Source organism: Pan paniscus, chromosome 8 (assembly GCF_029289425.2).
Source record: "Pan paniscus chromosome 8, NHGRI_mPanPan1-v2.0_pri, whole genome shotgun sequence".
NCBI lineage: Eukaryota > Metazoa > Chordata > Mammalia > Primates > Hominidae > Pan > Pan paniscus.
The window spans coordinates 88,467,525-88,484,625 of NC_073257.2; the positions used below are offsets into that span (position 1 = coordinate 88,467,525).

General features: G+C 40.8%; 1 protein-coding gene across 3 annotated transcripts in view; it reads left to right on the plus strand.

Moving 5' to 3' along the window:
- Window positions 1-17,101, plus strand: part of LRMDA (leucine rich melanocyte differentiation associated) — a 1,137,585-nt gene that overhangs the window by 892,723 nt on the left and 227,761 nt on the right. For all 3 annotated transcript variants that reach the window (XM_063607438.1, XM_063607439.1, XM_034930898.3), the window contains one exon: window positions 10,401-10,485. In XM_063607438.1, coding sequence (XP_063463508.1) covers window positions 10,401-10,485 — 85 coding nt within the window. The remainder of the gene's footprint in view (window positions 1-10,400; window positions 10,486-17,101) is intronic.

Here is a 17,101-nt window from a genome sequence, read left to right on the forward strand (position 1 = left end):
CTGGATAATAGTTTTTGAATATTGGAAGAATATTTTTTCAATTTTTTTGTGCTATTCACAATGCCTTGCAATACCCAACAAAGCAACTTCTCAAAGAATTAAGAAAAGATTATTAAATGAGAAGGAATATACTAATACTACGGGTAATTTTTATAAAGGCAGAACATCCTATCTATAAATAAGCAATTATATTTAGCCAAAGAGGTATGGAGCACAAGTTAATATTTTGCTACCATTAGGCTACGACACAACATCCTTTTTTTGTTGTTGTTTTTAAGAGATGGAATTTTGCCATGTTGCTCATGGTTGGTCTCCAACTCCTGGGCTCAAGTGATCTGCCTACCTTGGCCTCCCAAAGTACTAGGATTACAGGTGTGAGCCATCGTGCCCAGTCACACAACATTCTTTTAGGTTCTATCTGCAACATTAACATTTTCTCCATCACTTTAAGTTTAGCAAATAAGCACACCAATGAATCAAGCTCTCACTTGCAGCATTTGCCAGTTTCTGCTGCAAATACTCCCACAGTGGCCAATGTCAAACTACAAAGTGCCATCACTGAAGAGTTGGAAAGTGACTGCACATCACTATATAGTATTTTTATCATACAAATTCAGTAGACTCAATTTCAAGAGCATAAATAACAGTAAAATTTTGTAAAATAATTAAGAAGTGAGGAGTCTTGTTAAATAAGGTAATTTATTCAAGTTTAAGTGTATATAATTTTAAATAATACCTGTGTTTAACAACTGACCAAAGTTGCTGAAACCTTAATAATTACTTCTTGTAAGCCAGTACAGGTTAACACTTACACACCACTGGTTATTTGAACCCAAAAGGCCAAAGAGATCTGAAACACTAATTTGTCTACATTGCACAGCTAATTCTTTCATGTATTATTAAATAAGTTAATAGTTTTATTTACTTAGCACGCCACAAAACATGTTGCATATTACCATGAGTTGATTCATATCTCACTACCAATATATTACCTACCTTTGTATGTGCACTAAATAAGCCTAGGAGGGTTTTCTTTGCCAGGCACCTTTGAACATCAAGTTCATTGTACAGTGCTTAGGATTCAGGCTATGGAATCGAGCTGTGTTATTTCTCAATTCCGGTCTCCACATACTAGCTGGGTTTTCTTGGACTAGTACTATAACCTCTCTCTAAATCTCAACTGCCTTACCTATAAAGTGGTAATGTTAATGGTACTTGTGATGGCAGCGGCGGCCTGTCTGGAGCAGCCGCTTCGAAGATGTTAGCTTCAGTGGGGCAGGAAGGGCTGGTGGGAGCCAGGAACAGGAGTGCGGGAGCCCGCACTCCTGGGTGCAGCTGCAGCTTCCCAGCCGCACTCTGGACCCTGGCATCCCTGTGCTCTCAGGGGCCTGGGAAGCCCCTGCCCCAGCGGGCTTGGAAGTGCCTGCTCCTGCTCCCGGGCCTCTCCCTGCTCCCGGTGCCCACTCCAGTGCAGAGCAAAGTTGTGGCCAAGCCCGAGGGCTGTCGTGACTCAGCTGCGTTTGCGTGCACTCAGGGCGGCAGTCACACGCCAGCGCCCCCTGCTGCCTTGGCCCCCTCCAGACTTTGGGCGTCAGCGAGCGCAGGAAGCAGCCCAGGGGGTGCTGAGGGCAGCTCCCTGCGGGCCTGTAGACACCCCTCAACATGAACAGCCTGGGCAACGTGGAAGGCAGACAGGTCCCTGGGCGGAAGGGGGTGGGTGCCCAGTGAAACCCCACCTTCAAGCCAGGGATGGCTTGAAGCCTGGGGGCCGGGCTGCCAGTGCCGGGTGGAGTCCACCTCCTGGAGTGAGAATTTATGATGCTTTTTCCGGCTGGCCCATGGCAGCCCATGGACCAATCAGCACTCACTTCCTCCCTTTGAGCCCATAGACACCCTCCCCACTCCAATGACCTGCCTGCAGAAAGGAGCTACACACTGTGGGTCTTGTGAGAGCCATTCTGTTGCTCAGTGAAGCTCCTCTCTGCTTTGCTCACCTTCCAGTTGTCCACGTACCTCATTCTTCCTGGATGCAGGACAGGAACTCAAGATCCGCCAATGGCCAGACTAAAAGAGATGTAACACAAACAGGGCTGAAACACGCCTCCCCGCCTAACACGTTACAGGTAATAAGAAGGAGAAGAGCTGCGGCCCTTCAGGGAGCCCAGACCTAGGGGCTCTCCAAGTCAGGGCTGTGATGCCCTCTTTAGGGCTCTGTGGTTCCTGGCGTCTCCCAGCTTCCAGGCACCACAGCATTCCCTGGTGCCCATGGTGGAAGCTACTTGCAGGACGCCTGGTCCAGATGCAGCCTCTCTTGGAGCCAGCGCCTGTACTGGCACTTGGAGCTGCCTGCCTCACCGCAGCCAGCACACCTGGCCGTGCGCTGTGGCCGAAGCCCGTGCTCACTCACACACCCCTTGCCACTCCATGCCTGGCTCACCCTTGACAGATGTGGGATCTGGGCCGGTAGTGCCAGCTGAGCGCAGCCTGCTGGGCCAAGTGTGTGGAATGAGCCCAGTGAGGCTAAGCAAAACTCAGGCAAAGGCGCCACGGGCCACTGACATTTCTGACTAGAAAACTGACACCCTAAGGATCCTGTGACACTTGCATTATAAGGCTATTGAGAGGGTTAAATGAAACAATGTTTATAAAATGCCTGCATATAATTAATGCTCAAGAAATGTGATGTACACACACCCACATTACTTGGAGGTTATATTACATTACATTCTGATTATGTTCTATGTTTGAATATATGACACAAACTAAATCTTCAGCAAGAATTAATTAGCAGCAAACTATTAATTTGTGCTCCATCATACTTCTTTGGATAAAGATAATTATTTGTTTGTAGATAGGATATTCTGCCCTTATTAAAACTACCCATGCTATTGGTAAATTCCTTCTCATTTGATAATCTTGTCTCAATGCTTTGAGAAGTTGTCCTGTTAGGTGCTGCAAGGCATTCACTGTCAAATTAGGACTGGCCCCTACCATCTTGCAAAAGAGACAGGTGCCCAGTGGACAGTGAAGCAGGGGAGAATAGAGTAATGGTCAGGAGAAGAGCATCATGAAAACCTGAGGGCTCCAATGCAGAGAGAGTGCAGGGCTACGGAAACAGTTTGGGCTTTAGGAGTCAGGCTGATTTGGTTTCTAATCACACTCTGGACTTTAGAACTGGATAGCCTTGGACATGTTACTGATCTTTCCTAAGTGTCAGTTTTTTTCATTTTTCAAATGAGAGGAATATAGGACATATCTCATACATTGGATAACCATTAGCATTTACCATATATTCAAGAAATATTAAATCCTGTCACACACTTTGCTTCCTTTCTTTACCATCTCCTTCTTTTTCCTCAACTCGTATTTTTCCTCCCTTCTCTTTTTTCATCTCTCCTCAATCTCTGATAGGACAGATTGAAAAATATTTGATGGACTAGGCATTATTTCGTATAGCCATTGTATATGAGTAGTGTTTTAAATTCTAAATATTGTAAATTATAAGAAGTAATTATATGTTAAGTAAAGTTTACAACTCCAACCATCCTTAATCACATTGCTAGCAAAAATTTATGTATTTAGTTTTTGAGATGGAGTCTCTCTCTGTCACCCAGGCTGGAGTGCAGTGGCACATTCTCAGCTCACTGCAACCTCTGCCTCCCAGGTTCAGGCAATTCTCCTGTCTTAGCCTACCAAGTAGCTGGAACTACAGGTGCCCGCCACCACACCCGGCTAATTTTTGTACTTTTAGTAGAGACAAGGTTTCACCATATTGGTCAGGTGGATCTCAGACTCCTGACCTCAGGTGATCCACTTGCCTCAGCCTCCCAAAGTGCTGGGATTACGGGTGTGAGCCACCGTGCCTGGCCCAAAAATCTTTCTATCTTTACTTATTAACTACTACTTATTCCTAATTTTATGTAGTTAAAAACCAAAACCTATGTATTATTTTAATGTTTACCATGTTGACTTAATGCTAGGTAATATCTTTGCATATTTCTCTCTCCTTTGTACTTACAGTTGTATTAGGTTACCAAAAGAAATTATGATCACTTCTATAATGTCCAATATTTAGATGGTTTTATTTTTTTCTTCTGTTATATAAGTGTCTGCTAAAAATATTTTGGAACCACTGCTCTAGATGATTTGTAAGATCTTTAACAACTCTTACATTCTGTGATTGAATTAGTTACGTAATAGCCCATAAAATGCCCAAGCCACAGCCCTTCCTTCCTTTTTTCCTTTCGTAGTTCTCCTCCTCCCTCCCACCTTTTCTTTTTCCTTCCCTGCCTTTCATAAATATTTGTGAACTGCTACTCTGGGCCAGATGCCACTGTGGGCACTGGCAGAACTGGGCCCCCTGTAGATCAGATAGAAACAAATGGGAAGCTCCGGGCCATTGCCTTCAAAAGGCTTTCTTATTCCAGAGAGGTTTTTGACATAATCCTCCCCTCCCCACCAGCCTCTGCTGTGACCAGCTTCTTACTTGAATTACCCTTCAGCTCCCTCGCTCAGCTTCATGCTCAGCTTTTGCCCAGACTCTGACCTCTTCTCCATTGGGATCTTTTTCTTGGTCTCTTGGTTCCAGACTCACCCTCATCCCTACCTTGCCTTTTGTTTTCCTCCCAATTTCTTGGCTTCTGGCTCTAGACAGGATATGGCTGTTCCTGCTTTCAAACCTGTCTATTATTCCCAACTTAATCTGTCTGTCAGTGACACCTTCTCTCTTGCTTTACTGAAAGGCATGGCACCTTAATCTGTGAGAGGGGTGGGAAGCTTCAGCCTTCTACCTGGTTCTTTAGTTTCTCTAACTTAATCCTTCAGAAGATGGCAAGTCTTTACTTTTGGATTCTGGCAATGTGGCCTACACTTTCATGTTGAATTACAATCATGGTATGTAGTTTTTTTTTTTTTTTTTTTTTTTTTTTTTGAGACGGAGTCTGGCTCTGTCGCCCAGGCTGGAGTGCAGTGGCACGATCTCGGCTCACTGCAAGCTCCGCCTCCTGGCTCACGCCATTCTCCTGCCTTAGCCTCCAGAATAGCTGGGACTACAGGCACCCGCCACCATGCCCGGAGAAGTTTTTGTATTTTTAGTGGAGACAGGGTTTCACCGTGTTAACCAGGATGGTCTCGATCTCCTGACCTCGTGATCCACCCACCTCGGCCTCCCAAAGTGCTGGGATTACAGGCGTGAGCCACTGCGCCCAGCCCATGGTATGTAGTTTTATCTTTGACTTTAAAATGTTTTACCCATCCTATTATCATGAATTGACTTCTTCCTGTATTTTTTGGCAGTATGTTGAGCACAAGGGTTAATTGTATAATTAATTTCGGAAAGTTAATATAGTTAATCTCCAAAGCTCTCTGTTAGTATGAGTGAGAAATGAGTAAGGGCGTAACTACTGTTATAGGTGTTTAGATGTCATAATCAAAGTCAGGGACAACATTCTGTAATGATCCAGAGTATGGGAGTGTGAGGGACACACTATGAGTTGGTGGCTCTTCATAACCACTATTAATCATAGTATGTTTTTTTTATGACCCAGCAATGCAACCAATGTTCTCATTTTATTTTTCTTGGTATTCTTAGCACAGGGCCTGGCATATAGTAGGTGGTTATTAAATACTTGATAACTAAATGAGTGATGCTTTTTCTTATGAGAGAAAATAAATGTTTTTAGAAGAGTCAGCTTTATACCATGGTTTCAGGGAATGAATTGTGATGAAAAGTGAAGATTGCTTTTGCTTGAAAGAGGCTGACATATTTCCCAGACCCGGGATCACTTTCTGTGGTGTATGATTTAAGGGTGAGCAAGCATGCCAAAGCACTCCACTTGAGCTGAGTGATGGGGAATGAGTTGTGGAGCTGTGGTCTTAGATGGTATTTTGTGAAAAATAGTGGGAGATTTATGGCTATTAAACAACTTTGTAGCTGCCCCCTTCTTGTTTCGAAGTCTGCCAAATCTCTCCTCCTGTGGTCTGTATCAAGTTCTTTCAGTGCATCCAGGACATTCAGAGATATCCACCGGACTGTAGTTTTTCATTGAATGCACCTATTGGAAAGGGGCTTGAATTTTATGCATTTATCAGTTTCGGTAATCACCGAGTGAAATTCTCGCTTTGCACGTCTGTTGTAGAATACACTGTATGTGCATTGAATCTTTTCCAAGCGGGTTGCCAAAGTTCTACCTTCCTTCTTTCCATTATGGATATTGCAGGGTGCAGTATATTAGTGGCTACTGCCTTTATTGATGTGAGTTTTAAAAATTATTAGTAACTCTTTGATCGTGAGCAGGAGAAGAATCAAGTAACCTTCAGAATGCTTTGATGTATCTTCAGCAGAAGGACTTATAAGGCCAGAATGAGTGTTTCAAGCCTTGCGAGGGAAGGGGATACATATTTACCATCATCTGCTTTTTTCTATTCTAGAGCTCACTCTCAGTAGCTCTAGAAGAAACAGAAATGGGATATTTCATCACAAAAAGTCAATCAGAGGTGGCATTCATCCATGTTATACAAGTACTAGAGAATTGTTACAGGAATTTTTCTCTCATTATGGGTTCATGTCAATATAGGAGTGCATGGATTAGAAAAGAAATAGGGCCTTTTGGTGTTTTTAAAAAAATTTCAGGCTTAAGTCTGAGAAATTCCAAAATGTAGAAAACTTCTAAAAATAATGAACACATGTAGAGATCATCCAGAATTTGTGGTTTCTAATATTTTGACATTTGTTTTAAGTCTTCTTTAAATGAAAGAAAGAACATCATTATACAGCTGAAGTTCCTCTCTCTCCACATCACACTAGCTCCAGTCCTACTACACTGCCCCTTGGCAGAAGCAAACATTTTCATGAATTTAGTGTACATTTTAAAATAATTTTTAGGTGTTTCCATGCATACATGAAATCAACAAATTTTATATTTCCATAAATATTATATTACATTTATCATTTTGCAACTTGCATTTTCACTCTGTATTAAATTTTTAGACCCATTCAAAGCAAGATATAGAAATCAGGTCTTTTTCTCTTAAATACTAAATATTATTCTGTCTTACTGATATGCAACATTATTTTTATTTATTTTCCTCATCGACAGACATTTGAGTTAATTCCAATTTCTTCTGTTATAAATAATGCTGCAATAAACGTTGTTTTATGTCTCAATTTGCAGACCTGTGTGAGATTTTCCGTAGAGTATATATTTTAAGTGAAATTGCTGCACCAATTTTCAATTTTATTAGAGACTGCTAAGTTACTCTTTAAAGTAGTTGAACGAATGTACATTCCCACTAGCAAGGAATGAGAAGATAACAGTTTCTTTTTCCTTTGTTCTCACTAGTACTTGCTATTGTGAGACTTAAAAGTTTGTCAATATGATGAGTGGAAAAATCGTATCTTGTTTTAATTTGCATTGCCCTTAGTCCTAGTAAATTTCAGCAACTTCTCTTATGTTTATTGACTGTTCAGGTTTTCTCATCTTTGAATTTCCAGACATTTCCTTTGTCTATTTTTCTATTGATTTAAAGACATTCTTTTTTTTTTTAAATTTGGATACTAATAATTTATTGTAGATGTTGCAAATATTTCCTGACAGGAGAATTTAAAAAGTAAAATGTAAAACTATAATTCCTTGCCATAGGCATTTAGAAAATGTGGCAAGAGCCAGGCGCGGTGGCTCATGCCTGTAATCCCAGCACTTTTGGAGGTCGAGGCAGGTGGATCACCTGAGGCCAGGAGTTGGAGACCAGCCTGGGCAACATGGCAAAACCCCGTCTCTACTAAAAATGCAAAAATTAGCTGCATGTGATGGCACATGCCTGTAATCCCAGCTACTCGGGAGGCTGAAGCATGAGAATTGCTTGAACCAGGGAGGCAGCGGTTGCAGTGAGTTGAGATTGTGCCACTGTATTCCAGCCTGGGCAACAGAGTGAGATTCTGTCTCAACAACAACAACACATTTGCCAAGGATTCAAAGATTTAAGAGTCTTTATAGTCTTGAAGATTCATATTTACTCAAATTTGCTTATTCTCATTTTAGGCATATCTTCTTAACCCAGGTAAAAGAAAACATTATTTAAATTTTCTATTACTGCATACTCAATATACGATGGGTGTACTGCCTCAGTTTCAAGGCAAGTTCTTTATTCTTTGGCAGATACAGTATAAATTTAAGACATTTTCTTGTCCACTTCTTTCCTATGATAATTGTGTCTTTCTGAATTGTATGTCTAATCCTAAGGTTCAGAGAACCAGTGTGAACATCACTGTTGAAAGGATCACAAGGGCTTCATTTTGAAAAAAGCCAAGTCAAAGAGCTGGTAGTTGGATCATTGATTTGTAGTTGTTTTCCTAAACATCCAGCCATAGAAGTCCCACCAAAAGGCATAGTTTGCAAAATCATTCTTTCCTGGATTATTTTCCATGATGTGAGTTTATCAATGGACACTGAGGAGGAAAGTAATTAAGTGCTGGTCATAGAATGATGACTGCAAAATAACAGAAGCCACACCATTTTTTGCTCTACCTACAGTACGAAACAAAACTAAATATCTCTTTTACGCTTGGTTACAGAATTCTAATGTGTAGCACAGTCAGAGATGTTTCTGAAAAGGTAGCATTTGTTCCAGTAATTGTAGAAAAAAGCTGTCATCAAATTGTCAACAGCCCAAATCGAGATTAAAAGTTCTAAGAAATATCACAACACAACAAACTAAAACTCATGTTGGATTTTTGGGTCTTTTTTTTAGCAATGAGATGGAGCAGAAATATTGACAGCTATGGCTTCCTATGGAGGAAGTATGATAGATCTAGGGAGGATGACCCCTGTACCCTCACCCCATATGTCCTGCCTCAAGCATTAAATAGATGCCCTATTTAGGACACTATCCTCATGTTTCATTCATCAGGTAGAAATTACAGGAGACCTTGAATACCCAATAGAGAGACACTTGGTGACTGTAGTATTTGATTTTTAATAATTTTGGGCTCCACATTCTTGCAGTGTGCTAAAAAGTGGAAAAGTCTTACCTACTTTAAAATGCATTTTTCTTGGTGGCTAAGCTTTTATTTTTGTGGACCCAATAGCCTTGGATCCAAATTTAAACACCATATATTTGCCTTGGAGCTGGAGTGAAGAAATGCTACCTGAAAACTGTTTTCTACCTAGGGACAGAGCTTCTGATTTTGCTCCACTCACACTCTTCCTGTAAGTCTCCACTGAAAGCCGCTTAGTCAAACGTCTCAAATGTCAGAAATGAAATTTAAAGGGTTTTTCTAGCAAGTAGGTCTAATCTCCTACTTAGTTTTGATTCCTGTAATATAGGTAATCTCTTTGGAGAAAAGGCCTGCTTTTAGGAGGGCAAATATATCCCATAGAATGTATTTCCCGCTCCGGAAAGAAAAATGTAGCATTAATGAAATTTACTTTTTCATGAAGCTTGGAAAGATTGTAAGCTTTGGATTTTGATCCTAGCAGATGTTCTTTTTGGGATATTAAAAAAAAAAAAGCTACATTTGATTTAGGAATCTCAGTTAAGAGTTACAGCGGTAATGCTTCTTGCTACTAGCAGCTACACTGTGAGTGTGGCATACTGGCCATTGGTTCTGAGTGATAGCTGACCCCAAGCTGAAGTACTTTCTTTTGGCTTTAGCTCACAAGGATGTTGGGTTCTGAAAAGAGAGCCTTAGCAGCCTGGGCCATCTTGGACACAGTTCTATGGTTAAAGAGTTGTCTGCATACAGTGAAAAAGCATCATCCTAGATGTATGTTATGTTATTTTCTTTTAGGCCTTGGAGTGACACATTTGTTGATAACCACTACATCCCAAATCCAAATTTCAGACATATTTCTCACTGCTGTTGTTAAACTGAGCCAGAATCCCCAGTACACAGCACAAGACAATTTATATCCTTTCCTATGATGACTTCATTCTGCCAAGTCTTTGATGCCACTGGGCTCATGGAAGTCAGCCCTGGTTTTCCCCATTTATCCTGGGGGCAGAGCTTGACCTCTTCACTAGTATCCAAAGAAATCTGCTCATAGCCAGCCTTTACTTTGTGGGAATTACTGGGTGAAGGCCTGATAGAAATCTAAGCCTTTAACTTTTCCTGTCTTCTGCCTCTCTCTTTTTCCTCCTCCCTCTCCTTTCATTTCAGCACATAAACTGCCCCCTTTTCTTAGAGCTATTCCATATGTACTGAGGCCCCTCAAAGCTTTGGATCTTACCCAACACTTACCAGAATATTATCTCAACAAAAACAGCTCTTGCTTCCTAAGAAGTATCTTGGTGAATAATATTTTCTCCAAGCTCAGATCCCAAGGAGACAGGTCTGGTAAATGAGGGTATTTGTTATTTGGTGTTTGGTGTTGCTTCATGTTGACTTTGCTTTTGTCACACAGGCTTCCAGTGAGGACGTTGCCAGCTCCCCAGAGCGCCACTACACACCCTTGCCTTCTGCTTCCAGGGAACTCACCAGTCACCAAGGTTGGAACTCAGCTTTTTATTGCTCTCAGTGGGTGCAGGGAGGGACACTTGGCTGTGCAGAGCTCTGGCTCATTACTGCTGCCTCGGCGCTTTAGAAAGAACACAGTGCTTTTTAAGTCCTTGATGAGAAAACCATACCTGTCACATGTAGTGATTTTAACCCGTATTAAACAGAATTTAGTAGCAGTCTACTCAGGAGGCAAATAAATCTACGGTATAATATAATTTTGTGATTTTTTTCTTTAAATAAAGAGATTAGAGTACTTAAAAATTATCAAGGAGATGTTAACTCCAGTATTAGTGATGGAGAGAAATTGGGAAACTCACTAACATTTATAAAAGTATCATTGTTTGAGAATATAACAATTAACATCTATAATTTCAAAATGAATGAACTCTATGTTATAACTAAAAGGAATTCCAATTTGCCTGGCAACATTGAGAGAAGCCATGTGCAGTTTTTGCTGAATTCTCTTATTTTCAAAATATTAATTTAGTTTACTCAGTTTTTCCAAAGCCTTGCATGTCTGTTGCCATCTCTAGAGTCTTCAGCTTCAAAAGCAGACAGAACACTGACGTGAAATATCATTTGAAAATGTCTTATCCCTAAGTTGGCTGTTTTAAATATTGTTTCCCCAAGAAGGAAATTCCACTTGTACATGTAAAGGTGAAAGTGAACAGGGGCTATTCTAGCATTGTCATCCCAGCAGCATTGCAGGATGAGCAGGTGGAAGAACAGGCTGTGGCGATGCTCAGAAAGTAGGGAATCTGACCCTCCAAGTCACCGTCTAGGCTCTGAGCAAATGGGATACTTGTATTCTGCAGGAAACGAAGAAGAGAGTAGTGCAGGATTTCCGATGTCTGTGGCTTGGACCTGTGTTGCCTGTTTGGTGTTTGGGCATCAATAGAACTTTTCTACATTTAAATATACTTTAGTTAATTTTGTGAAAAATCAATTTTGCTCAAAGTCAGGGAGAATAAGCAGCTGCCAACCTGCTATGTTTTGAGGGGCATGAACAGGTCTCTTTCACTGAATGTCTTTTTGAAGGTCTTAAGCATACATCCCTTTCGAGACTGTTTTTGGGGGAATTTCCCTAAAATAACACCACATCTAGATGGAGCAACAAATTAACCCTTAAATTAGCCTCATATCCTCATGTGTTTATTTATTGGTTTCTTGTATTTGAGTAAGGGTATTTTTACTTTAGAGTCTATTGAATAAGTTGCATAGAAACTGAAGTCTCAGAAACCTCACAGCCACTTGTAAAGTTTATCTGGCCATGAAATTGAGATTTCACAATGGGGAGATATGATCAGATAGATGATAATCATTAGGAATAGGGCAAATATCATCTGTCATTTTTAACAGTAATATAAAAAATCTGAGACTTGAAGAAAGGAAATATAACACAATATAGTTTTAAAATATTTGGAGTAATATGTGGAATATGGAAAAATGCCTAAAGTAGTTAGAGTTCAAATAAGTGCTCTTGGATGACATCAGGGCTTAACATCAATGAGAGAAATGTAAAGACGTTATTTAAAGGGAGCCAACACAGACATCTCAATTTTACTGAAGAAAATCCCTACACATTTAACACATTGGTTGCCTGACCAGTGCCGACTTGGTTGTTGATAAAAGCAAGTCCACATCATAAAATGATGTTCTTTGGGCTGATGGCCATAAGGAGACCAATAGAGAGAAGACCGAAGAAGTTCATTAAAGCTGGATTATTGAACTGATCTATGTAGGAGAAAGGTGAGACTAATATATTTCAGCTTAGCATAAACCAATTTGGCTTGAACCAACTTGGCTTTCCCCAAGTGAGAAAGCCATTATTTTTTGGCACTAAAATGAAACCACTTAATACTATCTCATTTTTTTAATATTTAAAAGAATTATTTCAAGTTTCTGATCATGTAAATCACGAAAACATTTGAATGTCATTTGTTAATACCTTCATGCAAACAGCTTACAAACATTTATGCAGAAGGGGACATTTCATGGTGTGAGGACAAATTACATGAATTCTTTCTCAAGTGAAATTCTCCATGATGTCTGAAACTTTTGTCTATATAATCCTCAGTGGAAGTTCTATTTGCAAATAATTTTTTATTCATCGAGTTCCCAATCTCTTTTCCTTCCACACCAACAACTACAAAAACTGGCGGGCAGTAGTTCATGTGCAAATTGCTATTTTTCTGTACATGCCATTTTCCCTTTACTTGTCCTTTTATGTAACTTCCAATGTCAACTATGATAGGTCCAAGATTCATGTCCTAAAAACTGTAGATTCAAATGCAAAGGAAGTCCGGGCTTAGAATAATGATCAGGAGACCTGGGACTCAATTTTTCCATCTGTTGCTTGTAGATAATCCATATATCACAGGGATAGTAACATGTCGTATTTTGCTTCCTGCATGAAACTTTTACTGATCTGAGTTATGTTGATTTTCTTCTTTCTATAGGTATGTCTGATATTTGTTTCTATCTTCTAGGTGCAATTGTTCATATTCTACTTTGTATGATAGAGGTCAGGTTATGTGTGTCTTAAACTCCTCATAAATGAAAACTCCCTGAGAGGCAGCAGTAAGTCCAAATCATTTTTTTTTTTTTTTTTTTGAGATGGAGCCTCACCCTGTCACCCAGGCTGGAGTGCAATGGCACAATCTTAGCTCACTGCAACCTCCGCCTCCTGGGTTCAAGCGATTCTCCTGCCTCAGCCTCCTGAGTAGCTGGGATTACAGGTGTGTGCCACCATGCCTGGCTAATTTTTTGTATCTTTAGTAGAGACAGGGTTTCACCATGTTGACCAGGCTGGTCTCGAACTCCTGACCTCGTGATTCACCTGCCTCGGCCTCCCAAAGTGCTGGGACTACAGGTGTGAGCCACTGCACCCAGCCTCATCTTCTCTTTGACATCAGCGACACTGCCCATTCTTCAGGTATCAGCTTACATATCACAGCTCCAAAGGAAACTTGCCTGATACCCCCTACACACTTATATTAGGCCAGTGTTCCCTGTTCAGGGACTATCTTCCTAGATAGGCCATAAGCTGTTGGGAAGAGTGGTTGTGATTACATATGTTCACCACTTTATCTGCAATGCCTGGCACAGGGCCTCCTACCTAAATGGCGCTCCATATATATTTGTTCAGTAAAGGCTGAGTAATAGGAACCCAGGGGAAGGGTGAGTATCTTAGTCACCTCTGCGAGGTAACTTGATTGCATGTGAGAAAGGAGACCCTGCTTCCTTTGGGGGTGAACACACTAAAGGGAAAGGTCCAGCTGTGTGGACCTCAGACCTCAATTCTGTTGCTTTCATAAACCCAAACCATCAGGGATGGGTGTCATATGTGTTGATTCATTACCAGAAAGCATTTAGTCACAAAGCCTAACTTCTAAATAGTTGATTATTTTAATGTTGTAGTTTTCAAGCATTGGCGGTTTGACGGTAGGGAAGGGAATAGGATGAATTGAAGTAACTGATGGAATTATTTTACTAGAACAGAAACTCTCAAGGAAGGGGTCAGACTCTAAGTAAGATACAGATTGTGGCACACACATGGATTTAGAATGGTCCACCTGAATTCTTTCTGAGAATGCTGCCCTGGGTTGGAGCATATCTTTGGAATGAGGAGGACACGGGAATGTGTCAGTAATCTCAGTTGTTCCCTCGTGGCAATCTACATATTGTGTCCTTGGCTGTGTCCATGTTATGAGGAGCGCTAAAATATCTGTTGGAGAAATGTCCCTTTAAATGTATTACGAGTACAGGACATGCCCCAGCATGCCAGGTATTGCCATTCTTTATCTGGTAGCTCTTAGAAGTAGAATTCACATTTGTACAGGGCATTGTATCTTTTGGGGAAAACATTTCTATTTAGAATGTAAACTATATCATCCTCAGGGTAACCCTGTAAAGTGAGGAGTGCAAATATTTTTCCCATTTAACAGAGGGAGACATCAAGAATTGCTGGGGATGATGGAGCAACTCAACAACAGGCAAGGGAAACAAAATCAAAGCCCTGTGCCCTTAATTCTCAGGTCCCCCTGACCTTTGTCCTTCACCCAGTGCGTATGAATCAAGTGTAGGTAGGACTAACTGTGGCCTTGAGCTGGAAGGAAGAGTAGAAAAAGTAGAGGGAGAGGCATGGCCTGGAAATGTTCACCACTGCCAGGCGTTTCCAAAGCCTGTGCTAAGGCTGCTAGGAGCTACAGCATCCCTCTTGCCTGCCTCTGTCAAAAGAATTGCATTACTCCTGCCCTGCCATTCTGTATTTTTAAATTACAGAACAATAAAATCAGGAGTGGAGAAAGTTTGAAAACAAAAAGGGAGAATGCTCCATGTCAGTCTGGATTCAGACAGGGAAAATAAAAGGCACTGTATGTATTCCAGTAATGAAGAGTTTTAATGGAAGGAATTAGAGGTGCTGCCACCACCCAGAGTCTCAACCTCAGCACTGAACCAGTGATTATCAGTAGCTTTCTGGGAAGTTTCTTGGATCACAGGAATATCTGGGTGTCTCTCACTGACTTTCTCTATCTGAAGCACCAGTGCGGGGATTCTCATGTTCACCTGGAGACTGTTTCAGTCATTGCTGTTATCCATGCGTTGCCCTGCTCCTCCATCTCTCTAGATTTCCAAATCATACTCCAGCATCTCTCTTTGGCCCAACTCTAACCTAGGCTGATTCACTGAAGGCGATTCTCTGATGTAGTTTTCAGTTCTCCCTAGAAGCTACAGAGAAAACCTTAGAAGAAAGCAGATGGTGGTAATGCTAAAACAGATAATCCAGCACATCTACCATAACCCTGCCTTGCCAATAGCTATCACGTGGAGGATCTCATTTCAACTCGTCTGCACACACATTTTGCAAGATAATTGCAAGCCTAGTGAATGTCCCTGAATTATTTATTTCCTGATGCTTATACTATAGTCTTGAAGATATGCCATAGTTAGCTTGCCATATTAAACATTGGACTTGAAATGTGTAAAAGAAAGAAAGCAAAAAGAAAAAAAATGAAGAGGAAATTTGCTGTGAAACTTGCTTAGAGATGATAACCTTTCTACTTTGACTATTGTTGGCAATCTTGCCATTATTTTTATTGACACAGTTGTTAGGTACTCATCTTCCTCTCCAACCAGGGGCTTGGTCTGTTTGTATTTGAAATTGATTGCTGGGACTGTCACAAAGTAATTTATATAGCAACTTATCATAATTAGTTATCATTTGCAGTTTCCTAAATGTGAGTTGCATTTTATGCTTAGCAATTGATGTTTCTGTATATCTCCATGAAGCAGCTCAATGTATGCCATCCAAAAAAGAAGAAAAAGACCGAAAGAAAAACTGTGTTTTTTTAAATTATTTAAAACATTTTTAGCCTGAGATATCATAAAATACGTTTCCACAGAAGCCATAAATACAGAATGTTTTGCTTCAGCTCATTAAATCGCCAAAGTGAAAGTGAATAAAAGGAAATTTAAATGTCTGTATGTGAAGAGGTAGCAATGTAGACAAAAATGTTTGGGATGGGGAGATGTTGGCCAGAAAAACTTCATGCCAACAAGCATAATGCTTTCAGGAGGGCTGAAAAAGAAGTTACTTGATGACTAAACTATTGCTCACAATTTGTTTTGGGCTTATAGGATTCGGAAGTGCAGGGGCAGAATGATGTGATACTTTTCCTCATCCATTATAAGGGTCACAGCCCATAACAAAAGACAGGTTAACAAGAGAAGAGGATAAGAAATTTACTTAATCAAAGTTTTCTGAGATGGGGGGGCCTTTAGAAATGAAAGGGAAAACTAGTTTTATGCTTATGTTGATGAAGAATGGACAGCTGTGTAGAAACATGGTTAGACAAAGGGTATGATCTAATGGTAATAGATTGAGGGGAAACCTAGCAAGGCCTGTCTGTTCAGATTCTTCTTGGCCTCTCTGTGTAGCATTCCTTCCCCTAGTTATAGGACAGGACCCTCTGAAATGAGAGTCTTCAAAGGAGAAGAGAGAGTGTGAACTTTCTAGGTTTTATGGCTGGCTTTAAGGGACAGGATTCTAGTTTTGATGACCCCACTTAGGGAAGAGGAATTCTGGTTTCTATAACTCACTGCAGGGCAGAGACAGAGGGATGAGGGAGCAGGTAAGAGAAGGCCAGAGAGACCTTGCTTCTGAGGCCCTTCCAGTGTCTTTTGTTTCAAAGCACTCAGCACGTCAAGGTGCCACAATTTGGGTTATTGTGTTCTGAGCCCTGTCAGAGGCAGTATGTCTCTTTTAGCCAACTTTTAGTTTTTCATTTTTAGATTTCTACTATCTTTTCATGTCAGCCACGGGGAATGTGAAAGCTAAGTAGGTCTGATCATTATAAACAAAATCTACAGAAAACAATAGCAAAGACTCAGGAAAATAGATGCATTTATTTAGGCCAGCTTAATAGCTTAGCATCAAGGAATCTTTTGCCTACTGCCTCTTGGTTATCACTGACCATTTATAAACATGAGGCCAGGTGCCGTGGCTCACGCCTGTAATCCCAGCACTTTGGGAGGCTGATGCAGGTGGATCACTTGAGGTCAGGAGTTCGAGACCAGCCTGGCCAACATGGTGAAACCCCCATC